At 37.4% G+C, this 15,797-nt stretch overlaps 1 protein-coding gene across 6 annotated transcripts in view; it reads right to left on the bottom strand.

The window, feature by feature from the left end:
• Positions 1-15,797, bottom strand: part of MCM9 (minichromosome maintenance 9 homologous recombination repair factor) — a 111,762-nt gene that overhangs the window by 37,674 nt on the left and 58,291 nt on the right. For all 6 annotated transcript variants that reach the window (XR_009605238.2, XM_060616515.3, XM_060616514.3 and 3 more), the window contains one exon: positions 7,799-7,973. Coding sequence is in view for 5 of the 6 variants with exons in the window: in XM_060616515.3 (XP_060472498.1) it covers positions 7,799-7,973 (175 nt within the window). In the remaining variant the exon portion in view is untranslated. The remainder of the gene's footprint in view (positions 1-7,798; positions 7,974-15,797) is intronic.

The following is a 15,797-nucleotide window of genomic DNA, read 5'->3' on the forward strand; positions in this document are numbered from 1 at the left end:
TAAAACAAGACAGAAACCTAGCCAAAATGACAAAACGGTAGAATTCTCCTCAAAATAAATTCCAAGAAGAAATGTTAACGAATTGCTCAAAACAGATATAAACAATATGTCTGAATAAGAATTTAGAATAACAGTCATAAGACTAATAGCCAGGCTTGAAAAAAGCACAAAAGACAGCAGAGAATCTACTGCTGCAGAGATCAAAGACCTAAAAAATAGTCACAATGAATTAAGAAATGTTATAAAAGAGATGCAAAATAAACCAGAGGCACTGACAAGGAGGATGGGAGAAGCAGTGGAGAGAACAGGTGAAACAGAAGATAAACTTATAGAAAAAGATAAACTTCCTTTTCCTTCCTGAAAAAGGAAGAGAAAGGAAATTACTAGACCATGAGGGGAGAATTAGAGACCTAAGTGATTCAATGAAATGAAATGATATTCGTATCATAGGAATTCCAGAAGAAGAAGAAGAGAGAGAAAGGGGGAGAAGGTTTATTTGAACAAATTATAGCTGAGAACTTCCCTAATCTGGGGAAGGAAACAGGCATCCAAGTCCAAGAGGCACAGAGAACTCCCTTCCAAATCCACAAAAGCAGGTCAACACCATGACATATCATAGTGAAACTGGCAAGTTACAAAGAGAAAGAGAGAATTCTGAAAGCAGCAAGGGACAAACGGTCCTTAACCTACAAGGGTAGACACATAAGGGTAGTAGCAGAACTGTCCACTGAAACTTAGCAGGCCAGAAGGGAGTGGCAGAAAATAGTCAATATGCTGAATAGGAAATATATGCAGCCAAGCATCCTTTATCCAGCAAGGTTGTCATTCAGAATAGGAGAGATAAAGGCTTCTCAGACAAATAAAAACTGAAGGAGTTCACGACCACTAAACCAGCCCGCAGGAGATCCTAAGGGGGAATCTGTGAGTGGAATGCTGCTAAGACTACAAAGGGCCAGAGACATCACCACAAGCACAAAACCTACAGATAACACAATGAAACTAAATCCATGTCTTTCAATAGTCACTCTGAATGAAAATGGACTAAATGCCCCAATCAAAAGACATAGGGTATCAGAATGGATTAAAAAAACCAAGATCCATCTCTATGCTGCCTATAAGAGACTAATTTTAGACCTGAGGACACCTGTAGATTGAAAGTGAGTGGACAGAGAACCATCTATCATGCTACTGGATGGCAAAAGAAAGCTGGAGTAGCCATACCTATATCAGACAAACTTGATTTTAAAACAAAGACTGTTAACAGGAAATAAAAAAGGGCATTATATTATAATTAAAGGGTTTATCCATCAAGAAGAGCTAACAATTGTAAATGTTTATGCCCCCAATGTGGAAGAAGCCAAATATATAAATCAATTAATCACAAACATAAATAAATGTATAGATAACAATACTGTGATTGCAGGTGACTTTAATACTCCACTTAGAGCAATGGACAGATAATCTAGGCAGAAAATCAATAAGGAAACAACGGCTCTGAATGACACATTGGACCAGATGGACTTAACAGATATATTCAGAACTTTTCATCCAAAAGCAGCAGAATACACATTCTTCTCGAGTACAAATGGAACATTCTCCAAAATAGATTACATACTGGGTCACAAAACAGCCCTCAACAAATATAAAAGGATTGAGATCATACCATACATATTTTCAGATCACACCGCTATGAAACTTGAAATCAACCACAAGAAAAATTTGGAAAGCCCCCAAATTCATGGAAGTTAAAGAACATCCTACTAAAGAATGAATGGGTCAACCATGAAATTAAAGAAGAAATTAAAAAATATATGGAAGCAAATGAAAATGAAAACACAACAGTCTAAACCCTTTAGGATTCAGCAAAGGTGGTCCTAAGAGGAAAATACGTTGCAATTCAGGCCTATCTCAAGAAGCAAGAAAGGTCCCAAATACATAACCTAACCTCACACCTAAAGAAACAAGAAAGGCAGCAGCAAAGAAAGCCCAAAGCCAGCAGAAGAAGACAAATAATAAAGATTAGAACAGAAATAAACAATGTAGAATCCAAAACAAAAACAAAAACAAAAACAAAACAAACAGTAGAGCACATCAATGAATCTAAGAGCTGGTTTTCTGCAAGAATAAACAAAATTGATAAACCACTAGCCAGACTTCTAAAAAAGAAAAGAGAAAGGACCCAAATAAATATAATCATGAATAAAAGAGATCACAACCAACACTAGAGAAATACAATTATCAGAGAATACTATGAAAAATTATATTACAACAAACTGGACAATCTGGAAGAAATGGACAAATTCCTGACTCTCACACACTACCAATACTCAAATGGGAAGAAATAGAAAACTTGAACACACCCATAACCAGAAAAGAAATTGAATCAGTTATCAAAAATCTGCCAACAAATAAGAGTCCTGGGCCAGATGGCTTCCCAGGGACTTTCTACCAGACATTTAAAGCAGAGTTAATACCTATTCTTCTCAAGCTGTTCCAAAAAATAAAAATGGAAGAAAAGCTTCCAGACTCATTCTATGAAGCCAGCGTTACCTTGATTTCCAAACCAGAAAAAGACCCCACACTAAAAAGGAGAATTATAGGCCAATAGCCCTGATGAACATGGATGCAAAAATTCTCAATAAGATACTAGCAAATCAAATCCAACAGTATATTAAAAGAATTATTCACCAAGATCAAGTGGGATTCATTCTTGGGCTACAGGGCTGGTTCAATGTTTATAAATCAATAAACGTGACACATCACATTAGTAGAAGAAAGAATACGAACCATACGATCCTGACAATAGATGCAGAAAAAGCAGTTGACAAAACATAGCATCCTTTCTTAATAAAAACCTCAAGAAAGTTGGGATAGAAGGAACATATCTTGATGTCATAAATGCCATATATGAAAGGCCCACAGCTAACATCATCCTCAATGGGGAAAACCAAGAGCTTCCCCCCTGAGATCAGGAACATGACAGGGATGTCTACTCTCACCACTGTTGTTTAACATAGTGTTGGAAGTCCTAGCATCAGCAATCAGACAACAAAATGCAATAAGAGGCATTCCAAGCAGGCAGGGAAGTCAAATTTTCACTCTTCACAGGTGACATGATACTCTACACGGGAACCCTGAAAGACTCCACCAAAAAGCTGCTAGAGCTGATACATGAATTCAGCAAAGTCACAGGATATGAAATCAATGTACAGAAACTGGCTGCATTTCTATACACCAATAATGAAGCAACAAAAGAGGTATCATGGAATCAATCCCATTTACAATTGCACCAAGAACCATAAAATACCTAGGAATAAATCTAACCAAAGAGGTAAAAGATCTATACGCTGAAAACTATGAAAGTTTATGAAAGAAACTGAAGAAAACACAAAGAAATGGAAAAACATTCCATGCGCATGGATTGGAAGAACAAATATTGTTAAAATGTTGGTACTGCCCAAAGCAATCTATGCATTCAATACAATCTCATTCAAAATAGCACTAGCATTCTTCACAGAGCTAGAGCAAACAATCTTAAAACTTGTATGGAACCACAAAAGGCCCCAAATAGCCAAAGTAATGTTGAAAAAGAAAACCAAAGCTGGAGGCATCACAGTCCTTGGCTTTATAAAGCTGTAATCAACAAGACTGTATGGTACTGGCACAAAAAAAGACACACAGACCAATGGAACAGAATACAGAACCAAGAAATGGACCCACAAATATATGGCCAACTAATCTTAGACAAAGTAGGAAAGAATATCCATGGAAAAAAGACAGCACTGGGTGTTGTATTAGTAATGAATCACAGGAATCTACTCCTGAAGCCAAGACTATACTGTAAGTTAGCTAACCTGACAATATAAATCAATCAGTCAGTCAGTTTCTTGAAGAGAGCATTTAGTTGAGTCTTACTTTTCTATCAAATGTGACAATCACTGCCTTTTAATTGTTTACATAGCTATTAATGTAATTATTGATATGGTTGAATTTGGATCTACCATCTTGCTAACTGCATTCTGTTTGTCCCATCTACTATTCTGTTTCCTTTTTCTTCTCTTCCTGCCTCGTTTTGTATTATTTCTTATAATTCCATTTTATCTCTACACCTGGTTTATTAGTTATGCACTCTTTTATTTTCTAGGGGCTGTTCTAGAGTTTACATCTTCAAATAATATTATACCATTTCATGTGTAGAGATGGCCTTCAGTGTCTGTAAGGCCATGACAGTTGATCTGGGTAGTGGCCTTGTTGTTATCTTTACCTTCAATGCACCAGAGATTTCAAATTTGGTCACTGTTGAGTCGCCACAATTTTGTGCATCTAGATGGGGGTTGTAGTGTAATGCTGGAAGATCATTCTCAGTGTGTTTACTCTACCTTCAGCTTTCAGCAGTCACTGCACACCCACACCACAGGGGGTGTCTCTTTCCATACTCCTGCACCTTCCCCAGTGGCAGACTGCTAATTACCAGGTGTTAGGCTTATTTGGGAGCCAGGTTGGTTCTTGGGTCTCCTGGTCTGAAGCAGGGTTTGTGAACCCGCTTTTTTTTTTTAATTTTTTTTTTAACGTTTATTTATTTTTGAGACAGAAAGAGACAGAGCATGAACGGGGGAGGGGCAGAGAGAGAGGGAGACACAGAATCGGAAGCAGGCTCCAGGCTCTGAGCCATCAGCCCAGAGCCCGACATGGGGCTCGAACTCACGGACCGTGAGATCGTGACCTGAGCTGAAGTCGGACGCTTAACCGACTGAGCCACCCAGGCGCCCCTGTGAACCCGCTTTTTGATGGGATGGGCTGGAAAGCTGTAAGCCTCTCTGTCCCTCCAGCCTGGTGGCAGCAGAACCCTGACATGTATCTGTGCTGGTCCTTGGGCAGGAGGAATTGTTCTGTCCCATTTCCCAAGGAAATGGATGCTTTGCCTTGGTTCAGGATCCTGGACCTGAGTGTTTCCTGCCCTTCCATCAGAAGAAAAAGGCTTTTGCTTCTACCCTTTCCCCAGAAGCAGCACCATTTTGCCTGGCTCCTGTGGGAGGGAAGGAAGGTGCTCTAACCTCTTCCTGAAGTACAGTGTTTTTTGTTTTGTTTTGTTTTGTTTTGATCTGTTTTCCTGCTCTATCCCTCCCCTAAGAGGCCCTGGGTTGGAGACTTGTGGAGAAGGGCTTGCAGGAGAGAACTCCCTTTGTGTTTGGATGTGAGTTATTCTACACTGACATGCTAGCTCATTCTTGGAGATCAAGGAATTTTAAAAACTTTAGTCATTTTTCCTTATTTTCTTCTATGGCAGCCACCTCTTCCTCTCACGCTCTGTCAAAAGTGAACATCATCTCTCCTCAGATGGGCCTGTCACACTTTAGAATTAATTCCCTTGATTTCCTTGTAAATTCAGCTCTCTGATATGTTCAAGGAAAGTTATCATTTTTGTGGGCTATCTGGATTTTTCTTGTTAGGATGGGAGTGACATGCTCTTACACCTTTCCACATTCTGGAAGGGGGAGAAGAACTTAGCCTTATGTTCTGTATGTCTTTGCTTTTTTATTTCATTTTTTAAGATATTTTTTTTTTTTAATTTATTTTTGGGACAGAGAGAGACAGAGCATGAACGGGGGAGGGGCAGAGAGAGAGGGAGACACAGAATCGGAAGCAGGCTCCAGGCTCCGAGCCATCAGCCCAGAGCCTGATGTGGGGCTCGAACTCACGGACCGCGAGATCGTGACCTGGCTGAAGTCGGACGCTTAACCGACTGCGCCACCCAGGCGCCCCTAAGATAATTTTTATAGGGGTACCTGGGTGGCTCAGTCGGTTGAGCATCTGACTTCAGCTCAGGTTATGATCTCATGGTTGGTGAGTTTGAGCCCCACGTTGGGCTCTGTGATGACAGCTCAGAGCCTGGAGCCTGCTTCCGATTCTGTGTCTCCCTCTCTCTGCCCCTCCCCCACTCACACTCTGTCTCTCAAAAATGAATAAACATTAAAAAAAAATTTTTAAGTTATTGTATTTTATAAAAATATTGCTTTGTGGGACACCCGGGTGGCTCAGTCAGTTAAGATTCTGACTCTTGGTTTCAGCTCAGGTCATGATCTCATGGTTTGTGAGTTCAAGCTCTGCACTGACAGCTCAGAGACTGCTTGGGATTCTCTCTCTCTTTCTCTCTCTCTCTCTCTGCCCCTTCCCTGCTCATGCACACGTGTGCGCTCTTTCTCTCTCTCAATAAACTTTAAAAAAGTATTGCTTTGTGATGAATTGAAAAAGACAAAACTGGTCCCTCATCACAGTGTAAAAAGCCCTGTTTCAGTGCATAAAGTATAGTAATGACAAGATCGTCCAACCTATGGTTGCCATAACTGAACTGTTCAGCTATAGAACATTTCTTTTGGAACTTATGACACATTTATGGATAGCAAAAAGATTCATACTAATTCACATCTAGCAGAGAGTAAGGTACTAGGAGTGATTAAGCAAATATTTTCATTTTAAAAAGTTTATTCTGTAGCCTATCATATAGCACTGCTAATCTTCTCCCTTTCTAAAAATAGATTTAAAGCATTTGTTCAAATTTTCCCTGATGTAAGGGTAAATTTTTAAGGAATACTTCAAAATGTCCCAGATTTTCTCTGGAAAAGGCATATCAAAATAAACTACAAATCCTGCCAACCAGCAAAGGTGCTAACTAAATGGAGACATAATGAGAAGAGAAAGTAGCCTTGAAGATATTTAGGAAACTATATCTCTAATTTCCCCCTGATAAAGAGTTTAGAAGCAATAATTATTTTAAGTATGATCTCATATCACTTTTATTATGAACTTATCACTTTCGTGCTCTTTTGTTTATCTTCCCCAACAAAATAGCAAACACCTGAAGAATAGTGCTGTATTCATCTTTGTACTTCTCAGTGTCTAGTTCAGTGCCTGGCACATAGCAGGCTCTTAATGAATATATACAGAGTGAATGTACATCAAGTGAAATGAATAGACCTGGTAATGGTTCCACCTAGCTTTTTCTTGTGTCTTTTTCCTATGGGCTATATCCTCTCATCTCCTCCCTTTCTTTTTTTTTGCAAGTGCATAAAATTAGATCTCAGAGAATCTATACACACCAGCATCTGTCTTTATACCCACTGCTGTTTGAAGACTCTGCTGGCAGTCCTATCTGCCTGATCAGCTGGCCTCACATCTATAACAGTAGCATTAGGGCTGAGATAGTTCTAGCTCTGTCCTTTTTTGGATGACCCAGCAGCCTACTTGGTGGTCAGCCTTTGTAGCCAGAGAAGTTTCTCATAATCACCTCAGGGCCTGAATGAATGGATTTCTATCTGACCTGCCTACTTTTCCTCCTCAGTGGTCATATGCCACCAGTGACTCACATACCTCAACCCCTAAACCTTTTGGAGTCACAAACAGGCACATCATTTTATGTTAATATATTTTATTATTCAGTTTTCCACCTGCTGTGATCACCTTCTATTAGGACAGATAAGGAGAATGCCATTGAAAAGAGAAATTATGCTATTTTTCTTTTTGAATCTTTTAAATTTCCTAACATAGTAATATGCCCACAGTAGATACACATTATTGAATATGCATATACTTTAGTTTTTCATTTCTTTGTCCCAAAACCTCATTTTTACTTCCTCATACACTTCCAAGGGGATGCTAATGTGTGTCTTGATGAATGTTAACTGATAATACCTGATAAGACCAAACATACCTTGTAGTTCAATAAGGTTCATATTTTTTCATAATCACATATTAACTAATGTCATTATTCCTATAGATTTTAAAGAAAAGAAACTCTTACCCAGCCTTAGCAACACTTATGGTTTGTTGCTCCATTGCCTCATGGATACTGGTTCTATCATGCTCTTTGAGACTGTTAAACTCATCGATACAGCAAAGGCCTGCATCTGCAAGTACTAATGCTCCAGCCTCCAAATTCCATTCTCCTGAGTCTTTCACAGCAGTTACCGTCAGACCTAAGGAAACAAGCAAGCTATGTCAGCTTTTATTTTCAAAAGCATATCTTATATCTATGAGGGCGAAGTACCTATATTTTAAAGGGAAGGGCATAGAGTCAACACTTTTATTTCTATTCTGTATAGAAAGGATGGCATCAGACAGAGAGCTGGTAGTTCCCAAGGGGAGGCAGGTGGTAGGATGGGCAAAGCAAATGAAGGGAATTAAGAAGTGTGAAATTATTTGTAAGTCACAGCATGTAAAGTACAGCATAAGGAATATAGTCAATAATAGTGTGATAACTTTGTATGGTGACAGATGGTAACTAGACTCATGGTGAACATTTCATGATGTATATAAATGTCAAGTCACTATGTTGTACATTTGAGACAAATACAATATGGTATGTCAAGTTTACTTCAATTTAAAAAAAATGGATGGCATCAGGACAACTATTTCAGATATCCAGACACTGGAAGGCCTCAGAAGATCCTATGTTCTGAAACTGTAAGATATGTTATTAAATATTTTGTAGCAACCAGAAGTCCCCAAATTTTCTGTCTCTCCTTGGTGGGTACCCTCACTGAGTGATCTAAACTTTTAGAAGGAGCAAACAGAGCTCTGGAGACCTTATGACATCTTATCACAAGATGTTCTGTATTATATGCTGTTTACAGAGAGGGGTCCAAAGACAGAAAACAGTAGATACTACGGTCCAATGATAAAAATGAAGAGTTTGCTCCCAGTAACGGTGTGAGGGCAAAGACTCCGTTATATATCTTCTCTGGTTTTGATTTGTCCTTTGTACCAGTCAGTAAAGCACAGTGGTCAAAACAAAGGCTTTGTAGTACACCAACTTGGATCTGAATCCTGGATCCGTCATTCTGGCTGTCATACTATAGGCAAGTTTCCTAAGATGTCCAAGCTTCTGTTTATTTGTTTATAAAAGGGAGTAACAATGGAATGTATCTTATGGAGTCTTAGATATTCAAATAGAATATAATAAAGCTCTTTAAAAGGTATAGGACACATAACGAGTATTTATAACAACTACTGTTGATAAAAATCGGTAAGCCTCTGGCTAGAATGACCAAGAAATAAAAAGACGAGGGACAAGTTACAAATATCAGGAATGATAGGGGGAGATTACTATAAACCCTACAGACACTGAACTGATAATAAGGAAATACAATGAACAACTCTATATCCTAGGTTTGATGACTTAGATGAAATGGTCAAATTCTTTGAAATATATAAACTGCCAAAGTTTATCTAAAAAGGAACAGATAGCTTGCATACCCCTATATCGATTTTAAAATTGACCATTTAGATCAAAATCTTGCAACACAAAAATCTATAGACTGAGATGACCTCATGGTGAATTCTACCAAACATTTATGAAAGAGCTAATACAAATTCTACACAAAATTTTAAAAATACAGAAAAACAAGGAACATTTCCCAACTCATTTACTGCAATCAGCATTATCAAGATACCAAAACTAAAGACATATTAAAAGAAAACTACAGACCAGTATCTCTCACATAGACGCAAAAATCTTCCAACAGTACAAGCAAATCAAACAATACATAAAATAATGATAGATTATAACCAAGTAAGGTTCATCTTGGGAATGCAAGGCTAATTTTTTAATGAAAATTAACCAATATAATTTACCATATAAATAAATGGAACAAAAAGCAAATGACCACTTCACTACATACAGAAAAAAAACACTTGATAAAACTCAACAACTATTTATGATAAAAAAAACTCTCAGAAAACTAGGAATAGAGAGAACTTCTTCAGTCTTATTTACAAAAATTATACAACTAACATATTTAACAATAAAAGACTGAATGTTTACTCCCACCCTCACCCTCATCCCCCAAATTAGAACAAGGCAAGGAGATATGTTCTCATCACTCGTATTCAAAATCATCATGGGGTTCTAGCCGATAAAATAAAGGAAAAGAAGTCAAAACCATCAGAACAAAAAGGAAAAAATAAAATTATTTACATTTCAGACAACATAATTATGTTTAAAATTCCAAATACTTTACCAAAAAATCTACTAAAACTAATAAGTGAGGGTAGCAAGGTTGCAGAATACAAGTCAATATACAAATATCGGTCACATTTCTATATATATTAGAAAACATTTAAAGTTGAAATTAAAAAATAATACAATTTATAATAGTACCTGAAAATATGAAATACCTGGGTATAAACCTTCAAAAATGTACAAGTTCAAGCCCCACTTTGGGTGTAGAGATTACTAAAAATAAATAAATAAAACATAAAAATGTGCAAGATCTGTAAGCAGAAACTACAAAACATTGATAAAGGAAGTCAAATACAACCTAATCAAATGAAGAGATATTCCATGTTCATGAAATGAAAAACTCAGTATTTTTATTTTTTTTTCCAGTGGACTGTGTTTTGTTTTGTTTTAATTTACATCCTAGTTAGCATATACTGCTATAATGATTTTAGGAGTAGATTCCAGTGATACACCACCTATGTATAATACCCAGTGCTCATCCCAACAAGTGTCCTCCCTAAAGCCCCTTACCCATTTAGCCCATCTACCCCACCCACAATCACTCCAGGAACCCTCAGTTTGTTCTCTGTATTTAAGAGTCTCTCACTCTAGGGGCGCCTGGGTGGCTCAGTTGGTTAAGCGTCCGACTTCGGCTCAGGTCATGATCTTGTGGTCCATGGGTTCGAGCCCCGCGTCGGGCTCTGTGCTGACAGTTCAGAGCCTGGAGCCTGTTTCAGATTCTATGTCTCCCTCTTTCTCTGACCCTCCCCTGTTCATGCTCTCTCTCTCTCTGCCTCAAAAATAAAGAAATGTTAAAAAAAATTTTTTTAAAAAGAGTCTCTTATGTTTTGTCCCCTTTACTGTTTTTATATTATTTTTGCTTCCCTTCCCTTATGTTCATCTGTTTTGTATCTTAAATTTCACATATGAGTAAAGTCATGTGATATTTGTCTTTCTCTGCCCAATTTCACTTAGCATAATACCCTCTAGTTCCATCCACATAGTTGCAAATGGCAAGATTTCATTCTTTTTGATTGCCAAGTAATACTCCATTGTGTATATATACATATACATATACATATACATATACATATACATATACATATACATATACCCCACATCTTCTTTATCCATTCATCTGTCGATGGACATTTGGGCTCTTTCCATACTTTGACTATTGTCGATAGTGCTGCTATAAACATTAGGGTGCATGTGCCCCTTTGAAACAGTACACCTGTATCCCTTGGATAAATACCTAGTAGTGCAATTGCTGGGTCATAGGGTAGTTCTATTTTTAATTTTTTGAGGAACCTCCATACTGTTTTTCAGAATGGCTACACCAGTTTGCATTCCACCAGCAGTGCAAAAGAGATCCTCTTTCTCTGCATCCTCGCCAACATCTGTTGTTGCCTGAGTTGTTTACTTTAGCCATTCTGACTGGTGTGAAATGGTATTTCATTGTGGTTTTAATTTGTATTTCCTTGATGATGAGTGATGTTGAGCATTTTTTCATGTGTCAGTCAGCCATTTGGATGTCTTTGGAAAAGTGTCTATTCATGTCTTTTGCCCATTTCTTCACTGGATTATTTGTATTTTGAGTGTGTTGAGTTTGATCGGTTCTTTATAGATTTTGAATATTAACCCTTTATCTGATATGTCATTTGCAAATATCTTCTCCCATTCTGTCGGTTGCCTTTTTAGTTCTGCTGATTGTTTCCTTCTCTGTGCAGAAGCTTTTTATTTTGATGAGGTCCCAGTAGTTCATTTTTGCTTTTGTTTCCCTTGCCTCCGGAGACGTGTTAAGTAAGAAGTTGCTGCGGCCAAGGTCAAAGAGGTTTTGCCTGCTTTCTCCTCTAGGATTTTGATGGCTTCCTGTCTTATGTTTAGGTCTTTCATCCATTTTGAGTTTATTTTTGTGTATGGTGTAAGAAACTGGTCCAGGTTCATTTTTCTGCATGTTGCTGTCCAGTTTTCCCAGCACCATTTGCTGAAGACACTGTCTTTATTCCATTGGATATTCTTTCCTGCTTTGTCAAAGACTAATTGGCCATACATTTGTTGGTTCATTTCTGGGTTCTCTATTCTGTTCCATTGCTCTGAGGGTCTGTTTTTGTGCCAGTACCATGTTGTCTTTATTACAGCTTTGTAATACATCTTGAAGTCCAGGATTGTGATGCCTCCAGCTTTGGCATTCTTTTTTGGGACTGCTTTAGCTATTTGGGGTCTTTTCTGGTTCCATACAACTTTCAGGATTGTTTGTTCTAGCTCTTTGAAGAATGAGGTGTTATTTTAATAGGGACTGCATTGAATATGTAGATTGCTTTGGGTAATATTGACATTTTAACAATATTTGTTCTTCCAATCCATGGGCATGGAATATTTTTCCTTTTTTGTGTGTATGTTTTCAATTTCTTTCATAAGCTTTCTACAGTTTTCACCGTATAGATTTTTCACCTCTTTGGTTAGGTTTATTCCTAGGTATTTTATGTTTTTTGGTGCAATTGTAAATGGGATCGATTCCTTGATTTCTCTTTCTGTTGCTTCATTATTGGTGTATAGGAATGCAGTCGGTGTCTGTGCATTGATTTTATATCCTGAGACTGCTGAATTCATGGATCAGTTCTAGCAGTTTTTTGGTGGAATCTTTTGGATTTTCTACATGGAGTATCATGTTGTCTGCAAAGAGTGAAAGTTTACTTCCTCCTTGCCAATATGGATGCCTTTTATTTCTTCGTGTTGTCTGATTGCTGAGGCTAGGACTTCTAACACTATGCTGAGTAACAGTGGTGAGAGTGGACATCCCTGTCATGTTCCTGACCTTCAGGGGAAAACTGTCCCCATTGAAGATGATATTAGCAATGGGTCCTTTGTATATGCCTTTTATGATCTTGAGGTATGATCCTTCTATTCCTACATTCTTGAGAGCTTTTATCAAGAAAGGATGTTGTATTTTGTCAAATGCTTTCTCTGCATCTATTGAGAGGACCATATAGTTCTGGTCCTTTCTTTTATTAATGTGATGTATCACGTTGATTGATTTGTGATAGCTCTGCATCCCAGGCATAAATCCCACTTGGTTCTGGTGAATAATTCTTTTAATGTATTGTTGGCTAGTATCTTGTTGAGGATTTTTGCATCCATGTTCATCAGAAAAACTGGTGTGTAGTTCTCCTTTTTAGTGGGGTCTTTGCCTGGTTATGGAGTCAAGGTAACACTGGCTTCACAGAATGAGTTTGGAAGCTTTCCTTCCATTTCTATTTTTTGGAACAGCTTCAAAAGAATAGGTCTTAACTCTTCTTTAAAGGTTTGGTAGAATTCTGCTGGAAAGCCATCCAGCCCTGGACTCTTTTTGGGGGGGAGATTTCTGATTACTAATTTGATTTATTTACTGGTTATGGGTCTGTTCAAATTTTCTATTTCTTGTTTCAGTTTTGGTAGTTTATATGTTTCTAGGAATTTGTCCATTTCTTCCAGATTGCCCATTTTATTGGCATATAAATGCTCATAATATTCTCTTATCATTTGTATTTCTTCCATATTGGTTGTGATCTCTCCTCTTTCATTCTTGATTTTATTTATTTTGGTCCTTTCCTTTTTCTTTTTGATCAGTCTGGCTAGGGGTTTATCAATTTTGTTAATTCTTTCAAAGAACCAGCTCCTGGTTTCATTTACCTGTTCTATTGTTTTTTGTTATTGTTGTTTTGTTTTTGTTGTTGTTTTGTTTCGACAGCATTGATTTCTGCTTTAATCTTTATTATTTCCCATCTTCTGCTGGTTTTGGGTTTTACTTGTTCTTTTTCCAGTTTTTTAAAGTGTAAGGTTAAGTTGTGTATCTGAGACCTTTCTTCCTTCTTTAGGAAGGCCTGGATTGCTATATACTTCTGCCTTACGACTGCCTTTGCTATATCCCAGAGATTTTAGGCTATGTTATCATTTTCATTGGCTTCCATGTACTTTTTAATTTCCTCTTAACTTCTTGGTTAGCCCATTCATTCTTCAGTAGCATGTTCTTTAGTCTTCAAGTATTTGTTATCTTTCCAATTTTTTTCTTGTGTTTGATTTCAAGTTTAATAGCATTGTGGTCTGTAAATATGCATAGTATGATCTCGATCTTTTTGTACTTGTCGAGGGCTGATTTGTGTCTCAGTATGGGATCTATTCTAGAGAATGTTCCATGTGCACTCGAGAGAAATGTGTATTCTGCTGCTTTAGGATGAAACGTTCTGAATATATCTGTTAAGTCCATCTAGTCCAGTGTGTCATTCAAAGCCACTGTTTCCTTGTTGATTTTCTGTTTAGATGATCTGTCCATTGTTGTAAGCGGGGTGTTGAAGCCCACTACTATTATTATCAGTGAGTTTCTTTATGTTTGTGATTAATTGATTTACATATTTGAGTGTTTCCACGTTTGGAACATACACGTTTACAATTGTTAGATATTCTTGGTGGATAGAACCCTTAATTATGCTATAATCCCTTCTTCATCTGTTGTTACAGTCTTTATTTTAAAATCAGATTATCTGATATAAGTATGGCTACTCCGGCATTCTTTTGGCAACCATTAGCATGATAGATGGTTCTCCATCTCCTTACTTTCAATCTGAAGATGACCTTAGGTCTAAAATGGGTCTCTTGTAAACAGCATATAGATGGATCTTGCTTTCTTATCCATTCTGCTACCCTATGTCTTTGGATTGTTTTGTCCATTGACATTTAGAGTACTGAAAAGATATCAATTTATTGCCATTATGTTCCCTGTAGAGTTGGAATTGTGGTGATGTTCTCTGGTCCTTTCTAGTCGTTGTTGCTTTTGGTCTTTTTAATTTTTTTTTTTTTTTCATCTTTTCTCCCACCACAGAGTCATGCTGAAAATTTCTTGCAGGGCTGGTTTACTGATCACGAACTCCTTTAGTTTTTGTTTATCTTGGAAAATTTTTATATCTCCTTCTATTTTGAATGACAGCCTTGCTGGATAAAGAATTCTTGGCTGCATATTTTTCCAATTCAGCACACTGAATATATCCTGTCACTCCTTTCTGGCCTGCCAAGTTTCTGTGGATATGTCTTCTGTGAACCTAATCTGTCTTCCCTTGTAGATTAAGACTTTTTTTTCCCTTGCTGCTTTCATGATTCTTTTCTTGACTGAATATTTCGTGAATTTGACTATGATATGACTTGGTGATGGTTGGTTTTTGTTGAATCTAGTGGGAGTTCTCTGAGCTTCCTAGATTTTGATGTCTGTGTCTTTCCCCAGGTTAGGAAAGTTTTCCACTATGATTTGCTCACATAAACCTCCTACTCCTTTTTCTCTCTCTTCATCTTCTGGGACCCCTATGATTTGGGTGTTATAAGTCACTGAGTTCTCTAATTCTTATATTGTGTTCTTTTGCCTTAGTTTCTCTCTTTTTTTCTGCTTCATTATTCTACAGAATTTGTCCTTTATATCGCTGATTTGCTGCTCTGCCCCATTCATTCTTGCTGCCATGGCATCCATTCGAGATTGCAGCTCAGTTATAGTATTTTTAATTTCATCCTGACTAGATTTTACTTCTCTTATCTCTGCAGAAAGGGATTCTGTGCTTTTTTTTCAACCCCAGCTAGTATTATTATTGTGACCCTAAAGTCTGGTTCAGACATCTTGCTTGTATCTGTGATTAAGTCCCTGGCTGTCATTTCTTACTGTTCTTTCTTTTGAGGTAAATTCCTTTGTTTCATCATTTTGAAGGAAGAAAAAGAGTTAGTAAAGTAAAAAACAAAAAACATTAAAATTAAAAAATTAAAAATAACACAAAAAATGCTA

The sequence above is a fragment of the Panthera onca genome, chromosome B2, assembly GCF_046562875.1.
Source record: "Panthera onca isolate mPanOnc1 chromosome B2, mPanOnc1 haplotype 2, whole genome shotgun sequence".
Classification (NCBI taxonomy): Eukaryota; Metazoa; Chordata; class Mammalia; order Carnivora; family Felidae; genus Panthera; species Panthera onca.